The 22,349-nt window shown below is 37.1% G+C and overlaps 1 protein-coding gene across 1 annotated transcript; it reads left to right on the forward strand.

Annotated features, from left to right (window-relative positions):
- Positions 1-17,401: 17,401 nt before the first annotated feature.
- LOC104437327 (probable inactive purple acid phosphatase 28) lies at positions 17,402-21,553 on the forward strand. Its single transcript, XM_010050264.3, has 4 exons — positions 17,402-17,767; positions 17,876-18,023; positions 19,993-20,399; positions 20,928-21,553. Exons 1-4 carry the CDS (start codon positions 17,588-17,590, stop codon positions 21,369-21,371), a joined length of 1,179 nt encoding a protein of 392 aa, XP_010048566.1. The 5' UTR covers positions 17,402-17,587; the 3' UTR covers positions 21,372-21,553.
- Positions 21,554-22,349: the final 796 nt, after the last annotated feature.

Below are 22,349 nucleotides of genomic sequence, written 5' to 3' on the forward strand. Positions count from 1 at the left end.
GAGTCAAGATCATCACCCAGCTTGGGATCCTTCGTATCCACCACCGATCCACCCCTAGGATCTGTTGTCCCCTTCTCGAATGCTGCCTCTAAAATGTATAGAGGTACATCAGTTTCCGATATAGGGCTCACCCTTCGTCCATTATTGTAATGGCGATACCACAATCAGTATTTGTGGGGCACCTTTTGGGGTTCACCCACATCAACCCAAACGGTAGATTCACCAGTATATATTCCAATTCTTCAGGGTAATGGTGTATCGGAATATGATAACCTATGTTAGTGATTTCCTTTGGTATACCAAAATGCTCGGGAGGAGGTGGAGGTGTTACCATCTATGGACCTGAAATGTTATCCCACAATGGGGCGAGACTACATCTTAGCGAGTTCTACCCTTCTAAGACTCAATTAGGAAGAAAATATGCCTTCAGGGCTGCCTAAGCACACCACGGGTTAGAAGACTTACCTTGGCCTCAGTTCCTTTTTGTCAGACAATATAATTCAAACAATTATTCAACCATATCGAATCATCGATCAACTTAATTCCTCACCAATTGGACACTTGTTCTTACTCAATTCAACACAATTCGGCCTCAATAAATTCAATCGACACCTCACCGATCTAATTGGTATTTTTCCTCACCAATTGATCCTACATATTTCCCAATTTTGTGACCAAAAACGATCACCGTCTTTTTCTAGACAAAAAAACCCTATGCCAATTTTTTTCCCGAAAAGTTTCGGTTTGCAAAAAAATCTTCTCAGACTAAGTCGACGTTCCTAGAATGACTTGTGACATGACAAAACTTTCAATTTCTGAAATCAAATTCAAATTGGTGGTTAATTTCACTCTAGCGTGTTTTTAGCGTGGCTTAGGCTACTAGGTAGCTTTCAGAAATTTTTAGTGTAAATGACCCGTGGTCGATTTTCTTCGAGCCACAATGAACCCACTCGACACATTAGCGACTCTCGGTTGTCGTGAAAATCTCGAGAATTCAATTATTGACACAAAAGTACCAAAACAATAAAAAAAAATTAGTCTACTACCGGTCGATTAGAATTTTCCAATTAAGTGGAGTCACCCATGATTAGCCACACATCTCGGTCAAACCAACCTATCTCTGATCCCTGATCAATTTTTAACTATGCTGCAATGGCATCTAAAGATGAGCACGGTCAAATAGCCAATTCCTAGTTGAATTCTTAAGTCTATTGCATTAAAATTCCCTAATGGCTTCCCTGGATAGTCTAGTTATCTCGAGAGTAATCAGCTCTGAGAACAGCCCTATAGGTGCGTCGATGAAAGGCTCAATTAATTTAATTGAAAACAGGATTGAAAATCTGGTATGTCAGAATAAAACCTTAGTTCTCAATTAGTCAACCAATGAAAGTGAACCAAAATGGGTCACTTGCATAATAAGGGAAATCCAATCATTCAAATAAGCATCTAATGAGATCTTAAAGAAATAAAACCATAAGGCTAAACTTTCACAGATTTGCAAGCGATGACACAAGTTTTGAGAAATTGCAATCAATGACACAAGTTTTGAAAAATTATAATTGTGTCCTTAGAAAAAATTTCAAGTTACAAATGATACCAAACAAGGACATTAAGTTGCTAGACTTGTGAGACAATTTTGATGTTCTTAGGAAATGAATTCTAGGATGGTGCAGATGATGGTGCACATTGATTGGGCCCTTTGAGCTATTGAACATGACTTGATTTTAACAAACTTGACATCAAAAGAAAGCTTAGAACAATGTCTAAAACTTTTGAGTTTGGAAAAATTTCACAAAAAGTCATTAACTTTGTTAAAGTTGTGAAATACCTTTAGGTGTTCTATGAGAACTTGGGTGCAGAATTAACGGCACTTTGATCAAGCTCTCTTTTAAATATTGTTGATACATGATTTTTAGTCGACATATCGATAAAGGTAGAAAACTCGATATTAGGGTTTTTGATCGTGACAAGATCCGTTTTCAAACAAAAGTGTATTGTTATTTCTTTTTCTTTGGCCTATCATTTTCAAGCAATTTCTAACCGTTTTTACCAAAAACCTGAAAAGTCAAACGATTGACTTTCAAATTGATTTTTGGTTAATCCTTTGAACCAAAGTCAAACCCTTGAATTAAAATTTGACTTTTCACACAAAAAGATTCCTTTTAGTCCCAATTTGACTTTAGCATAAAAAAAATTGCGTAAATCTATTAAGAACCTCATTTTCTGAATTTTTTATTTTAGATTTAAAATTGGCTAAAAATAAAATTATTTTTATTCTAGTCATTATTAGGTTTAGTTCCTTTTACAACATTTGATCTGAAGGTCATTAACCATTCACTCATTCAATCAATTTTGACATCGAGCGTGCCAAAATATGAATTCTCATTTTTAGCCCTAAGTAGGGGGCATAATTTATTATAAAAAAAAAGATCTGAATTGGAGAGAAAATCTCTCAAAATCTCTCTCTCTCTCTCTCTCTCTCTCTTCTCGCGCCCAACCGCCTCATCGTCCTCCACCATTCGCTGGGCCCTCAACTACTAGTCGAAGCCTCCGCTAGCCAAGCGCCACCGTCCACAAGCTCCGCTAGTCCCTCTCCTCTCCTGCCATAGACGCTCGATGCTTTGGTGACCTCGTCCAGACACGAAACCAGATCAGCTTAATATCGGTTTTCACGCCAGTAACCAATTCAGCGAATCTTAATCACCATTCCGGCAATCCGCAGCCGTCTTCTAGTGTCTCAATCAATTTAGTCGCCTTCCTCAACCAATCCACAAAGTCTAAGTGGCCAGAGAATCACCTAGTAGCCGCCAAAACACCTCGTTAATGCCGATCTTCCTCGGCGTTCAATCCGCGCCCAATTTTGCACCAGCAGCTAATCGGTTTTCCGGTGATCCCCAGCAATCTCAGCCTCCCTCGAACAATCCTTGATGTTCCTAGGTGTTGCAGTAGCTTGGTGATAGTTCACAAGAGTTCGTTTTGCACGAAAACGCTGAAAAGGTCAGCTCCATCCTCCTTGAGCTCAATGAAGCGAGAATACGTTAAGTATCCGGGGCTAGAGCTCGCCTTATGATGTCTATGGCTATTTAATGATGTTGATGATGCTTGATGATTGATGAATAAGATTTGGATTATTGCTTGGTTTGGATTGATTCTGCAATTCCGGATTCCTGATTGATGTGTCTAAACGATTATCTTGGAACGAGCTGCTTATTGATTTTTTAGGTTTAATATGTTAATCCTCCATCCAAAGTCGATTCCAGAGGCTGGAATTTACTGTTCTGAGGTTTTAATGTTTTAACATGTTCTATTTGCTATTTTTGTGTGGATTTTTATGAGGAATTGGACTTGAGGCCCCTCATGACTTAAGACCCTCACATTCATGTCAAATTACATAAAAATTTGCAGATTTTTATCGCTTCATATGGTAGAAATTCAGGCCTCTATATGTCATGTTCTGCTCAATTTTTGCTGATCTGCCTCTTTGTGGAAAACGCTTAGTTCGAGCTTCTTATTGATCAAAATTTTCACGTGATTCCGTCTAGACATACTTAAAGGACTCCGATAACTTTCAAACAATGTATGATTCATGTAAATTGATGGCCATTTGCCTCATGAAAACATCTCAAGAATTTCCTGCAATTTTGGGCATTCCTAAAGGTTCTTGATAAATAGAGTTGTCTCACCTAATCGATTTCGTGAATTTATAAGATTTTTTGCATATTGATTTAGGGTTAAGTGTCTTAATCACTTTTGGCCATTGCACTTAGCCTACGTCATGTCGAAATATCGTAATTTCCATGTATCATTTAGATGGTTTAGCAAGCCAATCTTCATGTGTCATGTTCTGCCTCCCATGTCACTAATTTGCGCACTTCTGCAATTGTCATTAATTGGACATGAAATTAACCTTAATTGAGCTGCATGTCTTTTGGAAAGTCTTAGAGGATGTCCTAATCTTTCCAACGACACCAATTTTGTCCCATTTGCATGTCATTTGACCAACTTTCTATTTTTGTGAAATTTACCTTGAAATCTGCCATGTGATAAATTCGAAATGCCACTAATTTGCGCACTTCTGCATTTACTGAACCAGACCTTTTTTCTTTTTTGTGTGGATTTTTCCTTGAGGATTCCAAAGTCAGGTCCCCAACAAAATTTGATTGCCATTCATACATCTATGTCGTGGTAAATTTTCTAAATTTTTAGACATCCATTGCTAGGGCAAATTGTCATTAATTTGCACAAATATGTTGATGCTCTGCACTGTTCCTGATGCGTTGTTTTGTATTCTTTGATTTTTAGAAATCCATTTGTAGCTTATCTTAGGAAACTTCATTCATGAAAGTTGTTTTTGCTGAGTGCTTGATGTGCCGTAATTTTTTTTAGGATCAATTATCCATGGGTCATACTTCAATTGCTTGAATTTTGTATGTCATGTCCTGACATGATCTATTTTTCCTTTTATAACTTGTCTCAAATAATGATTCAAAGTGAATTTTGTGTCAAATGAGGACCTGAAGTGGACCCATTGTCTCAAATAAGGATTCGAAATGAATTTTGTGTCAAATAAAGACCCAAAGTGATCAAGTTAATATCTAATGAGGACCTTAGCTCGCCGCCAGACATTTTCCGGTGATTAAAATTAGGGCAATTTTGTTAGAAATTTGTGATTGGAAAAATGGGGAAATTCTAAATTAATTAAGTTTAGGTTATTCATTTAGATATTTACATTTTCTTCTTTCTTCTCCCCCACTGCTCCTCAACCAAATCGCTGCCCAGTCATCATCGCAACTCGATTCTCATCGCTCCTCGCCTTGCTCGTTTCTCATTGCTTCTCACCTGCCCCTTGCAAGCATCAGTCTATTGTTCACCATCATTTCTTCTTTCTAGGTTTTCGGTGTCGACAATCTTCAAATTCGTCGTTCGAGTGCACCGCTTGGGTGACCACGACAGTGAGGGGTTGTCTCTCTAGGAGGCGCTCCGTTGGTAGCAATGGTCGGCTGCTAGGTAAGATGACTGAATTTTAGTCGCATTCTACTCGTCAATCTCTGTTGCAGATGCTTTATTTAATCATATGGTGTGCTTTTTTGTTGTTGGAATTTTGGAGTTCTTGAGAGCATTCAATGCTTTAATGCGTGGTAGGGAGGGATATTCTGCCTTGTATTATGGTAAATTTGACTTATGCTAGCAATACAAAGATTGCTAGTTCATTGGAGCTTGAGAAGGCCAAATTCTTTCTTGGAAGTGCTATAAATGTTGTTGTTAGCCAAGTAATGATATTGCTAAGACAACGGGGTTCGCAATTGATTCGTGATATCATAGATGAAATCAAAACTCCGGTTTTGTGGTGATTAGTTAAGAATTCAACAAGTATTGGCTGATTTCTCGTTAAATATGGTGAAAAATGCTCCATCTCTAGAAGGTTGGGTGGAGATTCACATTCATCCAAGTTTGAATCAAACTACCAAAGGACTAACTCTTATGCACGAGGAATTTAATTTTCCTTTGACAGGTTTCTATCTGTTTTGAGGATGTTCTGTGGATAATGCGTTGTCCTATTTGGAGATGGTCACTTGATATGGCTTGCTTTTCAAAATTTCGTCTTTATTAACTCTAAAGCACCACTCAATACTATCAAAACAAAGTTTTTACATTGAGTTCGAAACTTATCATACTAATGAACCAAATCCCTCAAATCCTTCATTTATCTAGTTTTTATGAAATAATTTGTGACTTCACATAAAAAAAAATTGAACCTAATTCAACTATCCTATATTTTGAGGTGATCTAATATTCATTGGTAAATGATAAGCAACTATCTTCTCATCACTTATCAAGGTTTTCTATTTTTATGAATTTAGGCTTATGTGATGCAAGACGATGTATTGATCTCAATGCTACTGTGAGAGAAGTTGTTTACTACACAATTTAGCTACAATTGCCAAACTCCACACCAGTATCTGAGAAGAGGGAAAGGGAAAAAACGACAATAAGGGCAATGGGATTGCAAATGCCATGGACATAAGAATTTGAGGTCGAGGGACCAAAGGACTAGGTGATGGTCAAAGGAGAAGAGTTAACATTTGCCTGAAACTTGTCACCTGCCTAGAGCTTCTCTTCCTCAAGGAAACCAACCAGTGGACTCGAGGGCGCAACATCCTATTATGTCATGAGCAGAATAGCCATCTTTGACCAATGAGATAGGACCCAAAGAACTATAACTGCATATGATCAATGGGAGTTTGTTTTGTAAATTGAATTGTTTCTTCTCTTTCTTGTAGCGTTGTGCACATTATATGTGCACGTATTAAAGTTGTAAACTCATATTTTGTTATCTCTTTTTGTAATGGAAATATTGAAGTTCAATTAACTCAAGTGTTCAATGATGAATTAATGATGATGCTTTTTGGTACTACAGGCTGTATTTGGTTTCATTTAAGTCGGATATTCTATATTTTGTTGTGTATAGAGCTCAAGCTTTGTCAGAGTCCATTGACGTTCTATATTTTTCTTTGGCCTATACTACAGTGCATTTTAATTGGGTGTGTTGTTGGCTATTGTGTTTGTTGCTCTTTGTAGGTCATTTTTTTTATGCTGCTGTTTTATATTTTCTTTTTTCTCATTGGATTGATGAGCTCATTTAAATTTGTTGTCAGTACGACCATATTACAATGAAGTGCTGGGACATTCAATAGTAAAGTAAATAGCACTAGATAAACTTGAATTGAGACATCCCAACACAAGAAATCTTTTCAACAAAATTTAGCTACAAATATTTTAAGATGCTTCCAAAATAGATCCATCCATATCAACCAATGGTAAAACAAGAAGAGTTTGTGTTTATTGGTCTTGTTGCTCTTGCGTATCTCAAAAAAAGTGGCTCATCTTTGACCACTTGTAAGTGGAGATCCTTACATCCTCCTCTTTACTTGAGCTTGAAACACAAAATAAATCATTAGTCAAAATAAAGTCAAGTATAAGTAAGAACAATTTTATGACAAAGTCAAGCACAAATAACTACTTGTATCTTCTCTCTTCCCTTAGATAATATTGAGCTTGAAATTTTGCCAAAAATTGACGCAAGCAATTCAACGGTCTCAGGTTAACATGTTGGGTCTGAGGGAGTACTTTCTATCACATCTTGTGAACATGAGACAACAGTAAAATCTACCAGGGCTAATGATGCTGCTATTGATGCTACTAGTGGGTTCTTACAATGATATCCGTTATGGCCTAACCCACCACATTTTCCACAAGTAATTGTGGTATTCTGTCTCTTCCACTTTGTTCCCACCGGCATTTGCACAATTTTTGTTTTCTTTCTTGTCTTCAAATTTCTATTAGTTGTTTCATTTACTGATTATGTTCTTTGTTTCTTCTTTTTGCCAACTTACTTGGGCACATCTGATGGAAGTAATGGCTCTCTAGCAAGCCACGTGTCTTTAGAATCTACAACATGCACAACATGACTATATATTTGCAAGAATGTTTCCTTACTAAACCTGTGTGAACCCATTTTTCAGGTTCTTCCCTCATGTATATAAGAGCCGCCATAGCATAACAACAAGGAATCTCGCTGATGGCCCATCTTCTACAGCTACAAGATCTATGTCTAATATTAACAACTCTCTTGTCTCCATATGGCCCACTTAATTCAAATTCATCCTCTCCATTCCAGGTTGGAATCCATGATGCCGAAAACTATTTTTGAAGATATAAAATCTTGTGGATATTAGGACAGATCACACCAGTGTATTTGGTCATTCCCATCCATTTGCTTATGAATTCTCTCCATGAGCTACACTCTTTTAGTTTCAAGCATTGTGATGATAGGCTTGTCCCTTGCGTCAATGATGCTTTTGTTGAAACTTTCACACTAGTTCAAGGAAATGTCACATTTTGAACTTGTCCAAAAGTAGGACTTGCTCCATTACACTAGAGGCCTTTGGGATAACCAATCATAAGCTTTCTCATCAAGTGCCTTCAATTGTGCCATTGCCAAGTCAAAATCTTATGCCCTAGTTGCGATGGCAGCCTTCCAAAGAAGCTTTTAAGTTCTACTCCTTTGCGATGCAGTTTAAAGTTTTCATAAAGATGCCTTAGCAAAATCTATTCTGCTTTGGGCATTATATGTGCTAGTGCTTGTACCAATCCCTTTTGTTTGTCACACAAAAAAGTCTAGTACTTTGAATTTTCAAGGTCCGTAATTCCCAAGTCTTCTACAATCAAACTAATAAACCAATGACATGTCTTGTATGTTTCTTGTTCGACAACTGCCCATGCAAATAGATACATTTTATTGTTGCCATCTACACCCACCGCTGCTAGAAGTATCCCTTTATAGCTTGATGACAAATGGCAACCATCGAATCCCACAAAGCACCTACATCCTTCTACAAAGCCCCTCCTTAATGCATCCAAACAAATGTAGACTCCCCTAAACTTGAATTGGTCTTGACATTGTTCAGTCTTGATTATACATGTGGATCCTGGGTTTGCATCAAGAAGTGCTTGGCAATAACTCTTAAGCATCCAAAATTACTCCTCCTCATTCCCCGTGATAACGATCATTGCTATTGCCCTAGCTCTATAAACCATTGTCCTTGACAACAAAATATTCTCAGACTCTATTGTTTTTTTCATTGAAGCACCTGGCCATGTAGGATTGTTTCTCAGCCTATCACAGTATTTATTTGCTAGCCATTTAGTGCTTATCTGAGGAACTTTTAGTGCTCTATTACATGTATGTAGTTGAATTTGACTTGTAAAGTATGCTCCATTTGCACTTTAGAGGCATATATGAGCCAATCATAGCCCTCTGAACACACTACCCTCAACTTATTAGGTATATTTTTAACAAACCTCACATTTCTCCCATTTTTTTATGGCATGGTTCTTAATAGCTTCTCTAAACTCCTTCGCATTACTAAAACACATCCCCAACTTGAAAAATAGGATTTTCCATATCAACCTTAGCATTGAACTCGGGATGCATATACTCATTTTCACTATTCTTGTTAAAATATATATATGCATTATCAACTAACACATCTACATATAGACTGACATCTCCAATCTCCATATCCCTCTCCATTGAACCATCATCTTCTACACATCTTATAGTTCGTATAGATAACTCATCAAGATCAATAAAGGGAAACCCATCTTCTTCAGCACCCTTAGCATCCTTACCATGCCTACATCATACATGGAATACTTCACTTCTTCACATCCCTTGACTGGTGCAAAGCGGAAGCAAAAAATAACATCAAAATATTCTTGTGCATAATGCGCACTAGGGAAAAACAAAACGATAACTGTAAAAAATTGCAATACATCTGTACCACACTACTATTAATGAAAGAAAATTAGTCATGGTAGTGACCTTATACCACACTTTTATTAGTCCATTTGTCACCAAAAATAAAAAATAAAAAAATTGTGCATTATTGACTTAAAATGTTTTTTGTGCTAATGATTTGGTAATACACATTAGGACTCATGTGGGCATGGAAGTGCCACTACTATGGTGACGGACCATATCTTAAGTATGGTCCTTCATAGCAAGAACATCATCAAAAACCTGCACCTTTTATTAGTGATTTATCCTTGGTATTGTCAATGTATTATAGCTCAAAAATCATCAAAAACTAAATTTAGATTTTAAGACATGCCATGAGCTCTAGCTATTAATGATAAAGTATATACCAAAAAAACATAAACAACAGAAAAGTATTAAAAAATTGCACAAAAAAAAAGACCATCGCCACCAATGCATAGGATCACAACACAGCATATCCAATTTAAAAAAAAAAAACCATAGTTAACGCAATTCATATGCATTGATTCAGACAAAAGGAGATATTCACTCACAAATCCATCAAAACTGGTAAAAAAAATACTATAAAACAAAACTCTCTCGTACCATCACTGTCGTCGCTGCCATCTATGTGAAATTCCATCACATAACCACACCTTGTCGCCATGTTGCTTCAATGAGCCACAGTCACTTTCTATTCGATGAACGAAGGATCGGCTACACCAATTTGAACGAAACTAACCATGGTTGAACATGAGTGCAAATTGAAATAAATGGAAAACCTGGAAAAAGATTATGGAGAATCGGGCTTTGTACTCAAGCTTTGTCTACATTTTGTCGGTTTAACGTGAGTAAATTCTAAGATGGGAAAACTAACCTCGGTTGATAAGGAGGTCGGCCTACTTGAGCTTTGTGATTCGTGAATAGAGAAAAGTCAAATAGAAGATTTGGGTCTTCGCAAACAAAGAAAGAAGCATCTAGTTTTCTTCTTGTTTTTGAATTCTTGCCTCAACCAGCGAAGAATTTAGGTCTTCCACTTTGCAGAGGATAGGTACAAGGAATGGGGAGAACTTCGGTCTTTGACTTTGCAGATGATGGGTATAAGGAATGGGGAGACCGTAGATAGGGTTTTTTTTGTTTCTGTTTTAGGATTTATTAATTTTTCCCTAGATTTTTTTAGACAAAATTGCCCGAACTCTAGTCGTCGAAAATGTCACATGCTTGATAGCCGACAAATATTTGGCTGACCAGCAAGCTCAAGTCCTTATTTGGAATTGATTAAACTACTCTCGATCCTTATTTGAGACAATGGGTCCACTTTAGGTCTTTATTAGACACAAAATTTATTTCGGGTCCTTATTTGAGAAAATTGATCCACTTCGGCTCCTTATTTGGAATTTTCCCTCTTTCCAATGACACCAATTTTGTCCCATTTGCATGTCGTTTGACCAACTTTCTATTTTTGTGAAAATTTACCTTGAAATCTACCATGTGATAAATTCGAAATGCCACTAATTTGCGCACTTCTGCATTTACTGAACCAGACCTTTTTTCTTTTTGTGTGGATTTTTCCTTGAGGATCCTAAAGTCAGGTCCCCAACAAAATTTTATTGCCATTCATACATCTATGTCGTGGTAAATTTTCGAAATTTTTAGATATCCATTGCTAGGGCAAATTGTCATTAATTTGCACAAATATGTTGATGCTCCGCACGGTTCCTAATGCGTTGTTTTGTATTCTTTATTTTTAGAAATTCATTTGTAGCTTATCTTAAAAACTTCCTTCATGAAAGTTGTTTTTGTTGAGTGCTTGATGTGCCGTAATTTTTTTTAGGATCAATTATCCACGGGTCATACTTCAATTGCTTGAATTTTGTATGTCATGTCCTGACATGATCTATTTTTCCTTTTATAACTTGTCTCAATTATAGCATTTTTAGGAATTATGCGTGTTGAATTAATTTCTGATGTCTCACGAATTTTGATCATCACATTCTACACTTCATTCTCCAAAATTTTCAACAAAAAAAAAAGGCATTTTGACATGCTTTTCAAACCCTTCAAATGTTGCAAGACAATCTGGAATTTCATATTTTCATTAACTTTAATCCAATTTTCACTCATGTGATGCTCATGCCAGAAGCTTTTCTTCTTAAAAATGCTTTAGCATGGTTTAAATAGTGGCTTGACACGAATTTTCTTTAAGTTTGAGTTATATTTAAAATGCTTACGAAGATCGATCAATGTGCCTATTGATGCACCCAAGTTAGTCTTGGCAATTAAATGTGCCTCATAGTTTTGATGAAATCACACCTCCTTTTTATTCAAGCTTTCACATTACATTCTATATTCAAACTTTTGAATTACATTTTTCACTAGGTATTGATTTTGTCTAAGTATGGACCATATTTAGGGCGCCTACGAAGCTCGATCAGTGTGGCCATTGAGGCACCCATGTTAGCCTTGGTGGCTAAATGTGTTTCATAGCCATGGTATAACTATTCCATGTTGTTAATAATTTTCTTTAAACCCATTGTTTGATTATCTCTTAAATGATTTTTTTGGCACCACTTGAATCTTTTGGGTTTTGATGTGTTCACTTTTATAGAATGCATGTGGTTGTATCTGGCGCTTAATGAATGAGTGAAGTGATCCGATGTCAACTTACTAATTTGTTTGATTGATTAAGAACAAAGGTCCAATGGCCTACACTCATGTTTACTTTCAAGCTATGCTTATGATTTTTAGATGTATGCATATGTGTAGTGCACATGCTCCTAGGGTACTTTGGTGGACACTTAGAGCTCGAAATTAGGGGTTTGTTAATATTAGTCACCATTTGTGAACACAAATGATGGCTAATTACTACAAACCATTAAAGTGATTAGGTAGGAGTCTTAGTATGACTCATTGCATGAACAATTAAAGGCCAACCTCGAGCCCATTTTCGATGTCCCTTGATTAATTGCTTTCCTTGATGTTTCTGAGTGCTTTATGTGCCATGATTGATTGCGATTGTCACGGATTGCCCCTTTTATTCCAAGCATTAGTCTAGGATTAGAATATGTCTAAAAAGGCAGTCACCTAAGTATGGCATTCCTAAAGACGGTGATTGTCGATGACCATTCCAACCTCATGTCTTATAAATGGCAAATGGTCCATGTCCCTACCGACCAATTTCCTTGTCATATTCATTACCCAACATATGTCTCGAGTTTCTTATATGTGCTGCATAAACACCCAAGGAGTTGCAGGCTCTTCCTTGCTTTGCTTTCCTCACTTCTATTTTAGGATTACATGCTAGATTTACTACTTTCATTAAACTGTCATGGGTGTTTACTTACCATACTGTCCTTTAAATTTCAATTATTTGCTTTCTTTTTCCTTTTCTTTAGTAGAAGTAGAATGGCATGAAAACAATCATCCATCCATGATCACCTTGTTAACTTCATGTTACATGAGAAAGTAAAAAGACACGCATGGTCACCTTAGGAAATAGGACGACTATTAGATACTAAAAGGATGTTAATAGAAATATTAACTTAACCCAAGTCCCCAAACTTTAGAATCTCTATTGCGTGGATATTGAGGGATTACTCACAATCCTCAATTGGGTTTTCTTGCCGACTCCCAAAAACAAGGCGAATGGCGACTCCTAGAACTATATTTTAGGTAGTCTAATACAACTAATAATAAAATGAACCCAAGGTATGGGTCTTGTGGAGACTCACCATGGTTTAGCATACTCGACGTGGCAATGATCTGAAAGATGAAGTGATGACATCTTTTTGGGTGAAAATACCATCAGGAGGGCTACTATGATAAAAGTACCTCTAAATTCACTGTTCATATCCGATCTCCTTTTCTAAGGTGTACCATATGTGTGAAAAAAAAATCACAACACATTTTTGCCACCGTGCAAGGTATGGGTTTCAGAGAACTTGCGGTTTGTGTAGACCTCAAACTCAATGTGCCGAAACCAAAGGCGAGGTAATGACGTCTTTGGTGGACATGACCCGAGTACGAACTCACTAACAAATACCCCTAAATGCCATCCCTCCTAACAAAGCCCGCGGAGGGCAGGTCATGACAAATACCTTAAAGAATGTCAAACTTAACGAAACTAGTGCTAAATCGAAGATTGAAAAATCCTATAAAACTTTCACAAAGCATGCATTCGGAGATTTGCAACATATGTATTTATAAAAGTCAATCAACGTACACAAATCAATTTTGTAAGATGAATTGAAGCAAGCCCTCCTAGCAAATCATATTTTTATTTTTTGAAATTTTTTTATAATGAAGTTCAACATGTCTAAAACAAATTTAATGAAGACACTATCATCCAATTATCATCACAAAACCAATGAGCAAACATCAATTATTTAGCAAAATCAGCATCACAGAATTAAACCACTGATCAAGAAGTATCTTACAACTTTCATGAAGGCATCACATCCAGATAAAAAACATATGAATTTACATATTAAAGGAAAAACACAAAACAACAAGTGCCATTTAGGGGTAAGCCATTTCCAGAACTTAACCTCTTTGGTTTCAAGCCATTCATGTCAATTTAATGCACTCTTTTGACCTAGGCAATGTAAATCTTAGGGTGACAAACAACATTCATGAAGAGCTCGGCGTCAAATTCCAAATGTATGATTTCGCAAAAATTACTATTTGCATGCATGCTAGTTAGAACAACCAATTTCCAATAACAAGTATGTTCGGTTTAAGCATGATCGACCTAACCTAATCTTATCCAATTATTATGCAAATTTTATATGTTGTAGACAAGGAGGTAATGAATAACTTCCAAGAATACTTCAACCACAAATTTCAAATGTACAATTTTACAAAAATCGAGGAATGCAAACATGTCAATCAGTAAAGCAAAATCACAGTAATGAGCATGGATGTTCTAAAGGCAATCGACTTAAGTAAATGAGCTTTAATCATCATAGACATTTTAATGATGTAGATCTAAACCTAATGAACAGCTTTCATTGAGGCACCGACTTGAGAATCTATGCACAAAAAATAATAGAAAATCGTCACATAGTAAAGGTCACCAAAACAGAACACTAAAACATAACATGTTTTCAAGTTCTGACTTTGGTATTGTAAAAATCATTTGACCTAGATAACAATGGCCAAATCTAACAAACAAGACATTCACAAAAGCCTCTTGAAGTCCTCTACAAATCATTATAAGGTATCAAAGACAATTGAAGTCATCCACAAGCTGAATCGAAGATTTTAAGCAAACTAGTCCAATCTATCATCTGAATTTCCAAAATCAAACAATGATATCGTGATGATCTTTTGATAAGGCAAATGAAAACCAAATCATGCATATGATATATCATTAGAAAGCTTGTCAAATCTAGTTTAAATATCATGAAGACATCAAAGTTGAAAAACCTCATCTAACAACTCATTCAAGTCATCAATCAGGTTAGTCAGATCAAAATATTTCCCAATGCATCATTAAGCCATAGTATCATCATCAAACCTCACCATATCACCAAAAATCATCTTCAACCATTCATATAGTACATACAAACATAGATCGCGGCCTAAGTTTGAATCTTAGCCCCAGTTGTTTATTGCAACCTCATTTTATTGGATTCATGATTATAGGAGGTTTACTTTGTTGCGATTATTCTTCAAACTCGAATGAGCTAGGCTAGCCACCTATGAACTTTGAGGAATGACTCATCCAAGATCCTTGCAAGATCTAGATTATAATTGCAAGAAATATAAAGTGAATAGGTGATCAATCAAGCTTGATCGAACAAAAATGACAAGCAAGTGAAGTTTAGAGGATTAAAGGTCGATCATTGAAGATCTAAGGGGATCTGGCTATGAACACTTCAAGACGCGCTAAGGATCATCACCAGATTGGTCGAAGGGGCTAAGATTGATGTCAGACCATTGGTTTGGGATGGGGAACCATCAAATGGACTACTAGCGTGGATACCATCTTCTCAACCTAAAGGTAAATAGACACTGATCGTTATGCTCCAGTGAGGATGGCTACTGGCGAATCTTTTGACTACGCAAGGGGAAGACTTGTGGTGGTCAGAGCACCGGTGGACCACCAGAGGGGCGTTGGCAAGTAGTGGTGTGAGGCGACAAAGAGAGCGATCAGGAAAGAGAGAGAGAGGAAAGAGAGAGAGAGAGAGAGAGAGATTTTTTATTTGAAAATGATGCAGCCTTCTTAATTTTGGAGGGAAACTGGTTTTATACCCCCTCTCAAGATCAAATTTGGACCCTTGGATTGATCCAAAGGCTCACATTATTCCCTCTTGATCAAGGCTTAATCATATCGGTTTAAAGATGATCACATGGATCAATGATATGTTTAGATGAATGGTTAGAATTAATCATCAACGAATGGCCAAGATTTAATGTTTAATCCCCAATATGTCTCCTAATTGGCTTAACCTTAATGACTAGGATTAGTGACATGGCACTTTAGGTTAATTTAGTAAATTCACCAAGGGCAATTCCATAATTTTTATGTAAAGAGGGGTATGGGAGAGTCGACAATGGTGCTAGCCAGCCGAGGCTAGTGGCCAGCCGTCGAAATGGCACCGGAAAATTGCCAAACCAGCCATTTCTCCCGAAGGCCGATTTGACAAGTTTGAACCAGTTCTAACCAATTTTGCTACTTTAGGATGATTTTGGCCACTTCTTTCAAAAAATTTATGCAATCAAGTTCTAATTGTAAAGAATTCTTGTCCAATTAGAATGAATGGGCAAATTTAAAGGGAAACAGTCTAAATTTGCTTAAATTAAACCACTTATATCTCTTAAAAACATCTAAATTGATTTTAATTGACTTAATCACCTTAAGAATATTGAAAATCATGCTTAAAATCAATGGTTGCATGAATTTGGAATTTCTAGCTGATTAACGTAATTTGCGCAATTCACGGCCTCAAAAACCAAATTAATCGTAATTAACTTTAATTGATACAATAAGATATCAATTGGTTCAATTACCCATATTTATGATGGCCTAATGCATTCAAATTAACACTAGAATGATGGTACGAACTTTATGTCGAAATTCAATTGAGGGTCAATGATAAAATTGAACCTTAATCTGTCAAATTAAACCTTAGTCTAAAATAGGTCAATTGAATTGCACGAATTGAAGCTCATTAGCTTAGATTTCCAAATTTTAAGTAAGCTAAATCCACCAAATTGGAAATTTCCCAAGTGAATATGCTAAAATGGACCAAGAATTTGGATTTAGTTCGAAAAAATGAGTTGATTTGGGTTTATAGCTATTGAACCATGAAGAACCAATTGAGACTCCTAATTAGGGTTGAAAATAGCAATTTTTTCCTAGATATGCCAAATAACCAAAATGATTGCACGAGTGATTTGAAAATGATCTCTAGATCAAATGTTGTAAAATGAGCTAAGTCAAAATACAACTAGAAAGAAAGTAATTATAATTTTGGTTGATTCCGAACCTAAATCCGGAAAATTAAAAAAATGAGGTTCTTTATTAATTTTTGTAAAATTTGTATGCCAAAGTCAAATTGAAGCTAAAATTAGATGATTTTTTAAATTTCTACGATTTTCAATTTTGGTCAATGACTTACCACTTAAAAGTTGATTTTGTAATCAAAACTTTGAATGGTTTGAAAATTATTGCGGCCAAAGTGAAATTAACCAATTGAAAACTTTTTATGTAAAAGAGCCAATTTTGACCTGAGTTAACTTTTAATTAAAAGATCGGTCAAAAAGTCAACTTAAATGTCAGGCTCTTTGACTTTTTAAGTTTTTAATAAAAATAACTGGAAAATTATCTACAAGCGAAATGTCAATGGAAAAAATGAAAAATGACACTTTTTGCTGGAGAAACGAGTTTCGTTACAATTGAAAACCCCAATCTTTAAAGTTCATTTCCTTTGATGTGTCGACTAAAAATTAGATTTAACAAATAATTTGTGGAGGATTTAAAATTAGGAATGATGTCGGACGTGTTTGCGCGAAAGTGAAATAGTTTCTTAAATATCCACACTCCTTCCACTTTTATAAAAGGAGATAGAAAAAAAATGTGCATTTGACGCTTGGGACAGCAAAACTCCCCCTTTCCCCCGATGAAACCGTGTGACTGAACAGCACAGGTAAAGAAACGATCTTCGGTTCATCGATTGCCGGATCTTGTTCTCGAAATTGAATCTGGAAAAACTAGCGAAAGGAGCTGTGCTGTAGTTGCATCAAACGAGCGAGGAGATCCAGATGACAGAACCCAAATGGAAACACTCCATTCTCTACGCGGCCTCCATCTATGCCGTTCTCTACCTCGTCCACTCCTCCATCCTCCACAAGCTCTTGCTCGGCCACGAGAAGCTCCACATCAAGAGGAACCCCGTTCTTCCTCTCCGGTTTCGCTCCGATGGCACCTTCAAGATCCTGCAGGTTTGCTTCCTTCTCGGCTACTTCCGGCGTCTTTCTTGCTTTTGGGTTTTGAGTTTTGGTGGGCTTGATCCCGAATCTCGTGTCGGGGGGTGTTTTTTTTTTTGCAAGGTGGCCGATATGCACTATGCAAATGGGATCGTGACTCGGTGCAGAGACGTGTTGGCGTCTGAGTTCAAAGGGTGCTCTGATATCAATACGACCCGCTTCGTCAAACGGATGATTGAATCCGAAAAGCCAGATTTCATTGCCTTCACGGGTACTTCGATGGTGACTTCATCGTCATTGCTTTATCTTTTCTAACGTTTGTTTCCAAGATTGTCTTTTTAATGGGTAAAAACAGATAGAGGGAGGAATTGCTCTAGTAATATTGCCAGATGAGTTGCTACTTGCTATTCCGTTTATGGAGTTGGTGTTTATAGTAGGGACTTCTCACAGCATACGCATTTATGCTTCGATAGCTTGTGAAGCATAAAGGTTTGCTGGAACAGTTAGGGTCAATAAATGTAACAATGAAACGGGCATGTTGCTAAGATTATATATCTGGAAGCATGCTTGTATCCCTTCATGACATTTTGTTTTTTGTAGAGTCCCATCAACACACCCTTGATAGGCAACGCATTTCATTTAAAGCATATATGTCTGCTAAAGAGGAATTGTCACCTTATGTAGTTAATGGCAAAGGGGAGGTGTAAAATTTCACAGGCGGTTTGCGCAGAAAACAAAATTCTCCTGATTTGATGCTGTAGACTTCTAAGGATGGCAGCCTTCTGATCTGGTGTTGGGCTTCCTTTATGGAAACTTAGTAGTTATTTCATATTTGAGTGCAAAGGATGCATATATTAGGTACTGGAACATAACAGATTCATTTACTTGGAGAATCTGTTCCCACTTTTTAAATGTTATCTCAATAGCTCGAATTTTCTGGACAACGAACTACCATCTCTTGGCATCACATTTTGCGTTTTTGTACTTTTCTTTTACGATCCATGGCCATTTTCCAACTTGGATTGGGTGGTGGTTAAAGATTTCTGTGAAAAGGTTGTATTGTATTCTCTTTATAACATAATCTTTGGATTAGTGGTTTATTGAGCAGAAACGCACTTGCCCTCTGTTCGCTTTGTTTAATTAATACTTCCATGGAAATCTGCTTGGTCTTATATTAGTTTCCAAGCTTCAGGTTTTGCTCGCCCATTTTTTTCCTGAGTGAACATTCCCTTTCAAGAGAATCTAGATTTCATCTTGTGTTGGATTTTGTCTGTACTTGATATATCCAAGGCTTTGCTTTTTATTTAGTGTGGCAGACATTAATATGCTATTAGTTTTCATGATGACCTCATATGCTTCAACAAAGCAGATGGGTCTTTGACATTAAAGATCAGGTTGTGTTAATGATCCGTAATGTTCATATTGTTCTCTGTGGTATCATGCAACTATTCGGGACTGCTCAAATGCCCGCTATATATTTGATGAACACACTTTTAATGAAATATGCGTTGTTTTGTTTATTTTTTCTGATTGAATGAGATGTAAATAGAGTAATATGTGTCCATTTAAATGAAGTCAATAAAGCTTGCTTGTTTACCAAAAATGAGAAAAGAAACATTATGTTGATGATTGTTAATACATAATTTTAGAAGGCAAGACAGCAATTCTTGCTCCAAAATGATATTTGATCTTACAGCATCCACCGCCATAACTGGCATTTTGGTTCTGTTAAGTGTTTCCTGCGTATAATGGTTTTCCATATTTGAATACAATCTCTGGATCTTGTGTTCACACAAGTGCATCTTGCACTCGTAACAGTCAGTCAAAGTTTTGCGAAAATGGTTGCTTCTACCTTCTTTTGTATGACTTTACAATGTCTTCCAAATATGTGCATGAATGAACAACAATGATGTCAGAATAACCTTTCAAAATTTAATTAGTAGGTAGAGTGGCTTCAACTAAAAGTTAAATTAATCTATAGTTGTGAATTCACAGATGAGAAAACTCGACCTAGTTCCTACCTATGGTCTGCTGTGGACTAGCTAGCGGATGAAACTATGCATGCTTTTATTTCGGGTAGGTAGTTGAAAGGTGTAAAGTGTATCTTCTTAACTAAAGTGGTTATTATTCATTTGCTAATGCTGTGAAACTTTATCTCAACTTCATGATGCCGGGTTTATATAGAGCATGACCCCTCCTTGTGCTGTTAATGACTTAGTTGATTATGTTCTTTTGTGTAGGTGATAATATTTTTGGCCCGAGCACTTCTGATGCTGCTGAATCTTTGTTTGGAGCCTTTGTTCCAGCAGTGGAATCTAAGCTTCCATGGGCAGCAATTCTAGGAAATCATGACCAAGAATCTACAATGGATCGAGAAGAACTGATGTCTTTTATATCTCTAATGGATTACTCAGTCTCGCAGATTAATCCATCTCACAATGATCTAGCCACATCGGACATTGATGGGTATGGAAACTACCATCTGGGTGTGTATGGTCCTCCTGGCTCTAAGTGGGCGAATAGCAGCATCCTCAATCTTTTCTTTCTTGATAGTGGAGATAGGGCGGTTGTTCAAGGAATACGGACTTACGGTTGGATTAAGGAATCACAACTTCGGTGGCTGGTTGGATTGTCTGAGAAACTCCGGGTACACAGAATAACACTTATGCGCTCAATGCATGTTTATTTTACAAATTGTCAATTTAGCTTAAAAATTATGTGATTTAATCTTTAAAGTCGACCAGCAACTTTATTTGGTAACTCAAGAACTCTGGTGAATACTTTTTAGGTATATAATGCAAAAAATCAGGTCTTATTATATTTTACAATTGTTTTGACATTTTGATTGTGTGATTACCCACTCCTTGAAGCCTGGGATGCTAAATCTATTTGGTTGATTCCTATTCTGTTTATCTAAGGAACAGGCGTTTTTACACCTCTAATGTTAGACAGTTGCATTAAAAATTTTGCTGCATTATTAAGTTTACAAGGTGCCCCTGTAATATCACCACATTCAATCAGGTGCCATCAGAACTTGATCTGCATTCTGGCTCTTCATTAGCAAGAAAATGCACACTCTGGTTACTGTCATCAGTTGTCATGTTATCCAAGCATCGAAGAATGAATTAGTCTCGATTTAGATTTTATTAATATGTTGCAGATTAAACACTAACAGGGTGGACGACTGGAGGAGACTGATGCTTCATCCCCAGCTCTTGCATTTTTCCACATTCCAATCCCAGAGGTACGGCAACTCTCTCCCCAAAAGATCGTGGGTCAGTTCCAGGAGGCTGTTGCTTGTTCGTTTATCAACTCGGGGGTTCTAAAGACATTTCTTTCGATGGGAGATGTGAAAGCCTTTTTTGTGGGCCATGATCATACAAACGACTTCTGTGGGAACATAGACGGTATATGGGTTTGCTACGGTGGAGGCTGTGGATACCACGGGTATGGTAAGGCTGGGTGGCCAAGAAGAGCTAGGGTCATTACAGCAGAACTTGGGAAGAGTCATAGGGACTGGACAGGGGTTGAGAGGATCAGTACTTGGAAACGACTAGATGATGAGGAGCTGAGCATGATAGACAAACAGGTTCTCTGGGACTCTGGATCAACCTCATGAAGACAACTAGAGGTACTAATACAAGTGCTTCTGAATTGACTGTAACTGTGTTGCCTATTCTTCTGTAAAAAATTTGTTGCCACAAGTCATGACTGAACTTCAGAAACCTCTTCTTAAAGTATGATAATTGATACTCTGTCTTGAGAACTTCCAAATACTTGACAATTTTGCTTGAGGAACAATAATTTGCTGGATTTAATTATGCAAAATACTCGACGTATTGAAGGAGGCATTGTGGTTGAACATAATTTGATGACATGCCTCCTATCATTTTCAATGAAAACCATCTAAGTCCATAATGCCAAGAGATAGGATAGGTCCTATTCTGCTAATGCTTATGACTTTGAACTGTTTTTTTCCTTGATTTTCGAAGACCTAACTCATGTCATTGCAGCTAGCTGTTGCACTTTGACAAGAGAAAAGTAGAGCCCATTTTCTCCTTCTGCGAATAGCTCTGAGTGGGACCCTTCTTCGACAATCCTCCCCTTGTCGAGTACTGTAATTTTATCTGACCTTTGGATGGTGGATAGGCGGTGTGCCACAACCACACAGGTCCTGCCCGTCATGGTTTTCTCTAGTGCTTCCTGGATAGTCTCTCTGATTCGCTGTCCAATGCACTCGTTGCCTCATCCAAGAGTAGTATGTCGAGTCTTTTAAGATTGCTCTCACAACGCAAGTGCTAACCTCTGCCTTTGTCCCCCAGAGAGTTGCGCCACTTCTTCTCCACAATATGTTGCGTATCCGTCCTCCATTGAACTGCTCATTATAGACATTGAACGAGTCAAAAGATTTAACAGTTGTTTAAACAGCAGGATCAAGAATATAAATGGGCTAACAGAACAGATCAACACACCTTATGAATTCATGGGCGTTTGCAAGAGTTGCTGCTGCAATTACTTCAGATTCAGTCGCATTTTCTCTCCCGTACCTTATATTCTCATAAATTGTTGCTGCGAAGATAGTTGGCTCTTGGCTCAC

This window comes from Eucalyptus grandis, chromosome 3 (genome assembly GCF_016545825.1).
Source record: "Eucalyptus grandis isolate ANBG69807.140 chromosome 3, ASM1654582v1, whole genome shotgun sequence".
NCBI classification, from domain to species: Eukaryota; Viridiplantae; Streptophyta; class Magnoliopsida; order Myrtales; family Myrtaceae; genus Eucalyptus; species Eucalyptus grandis.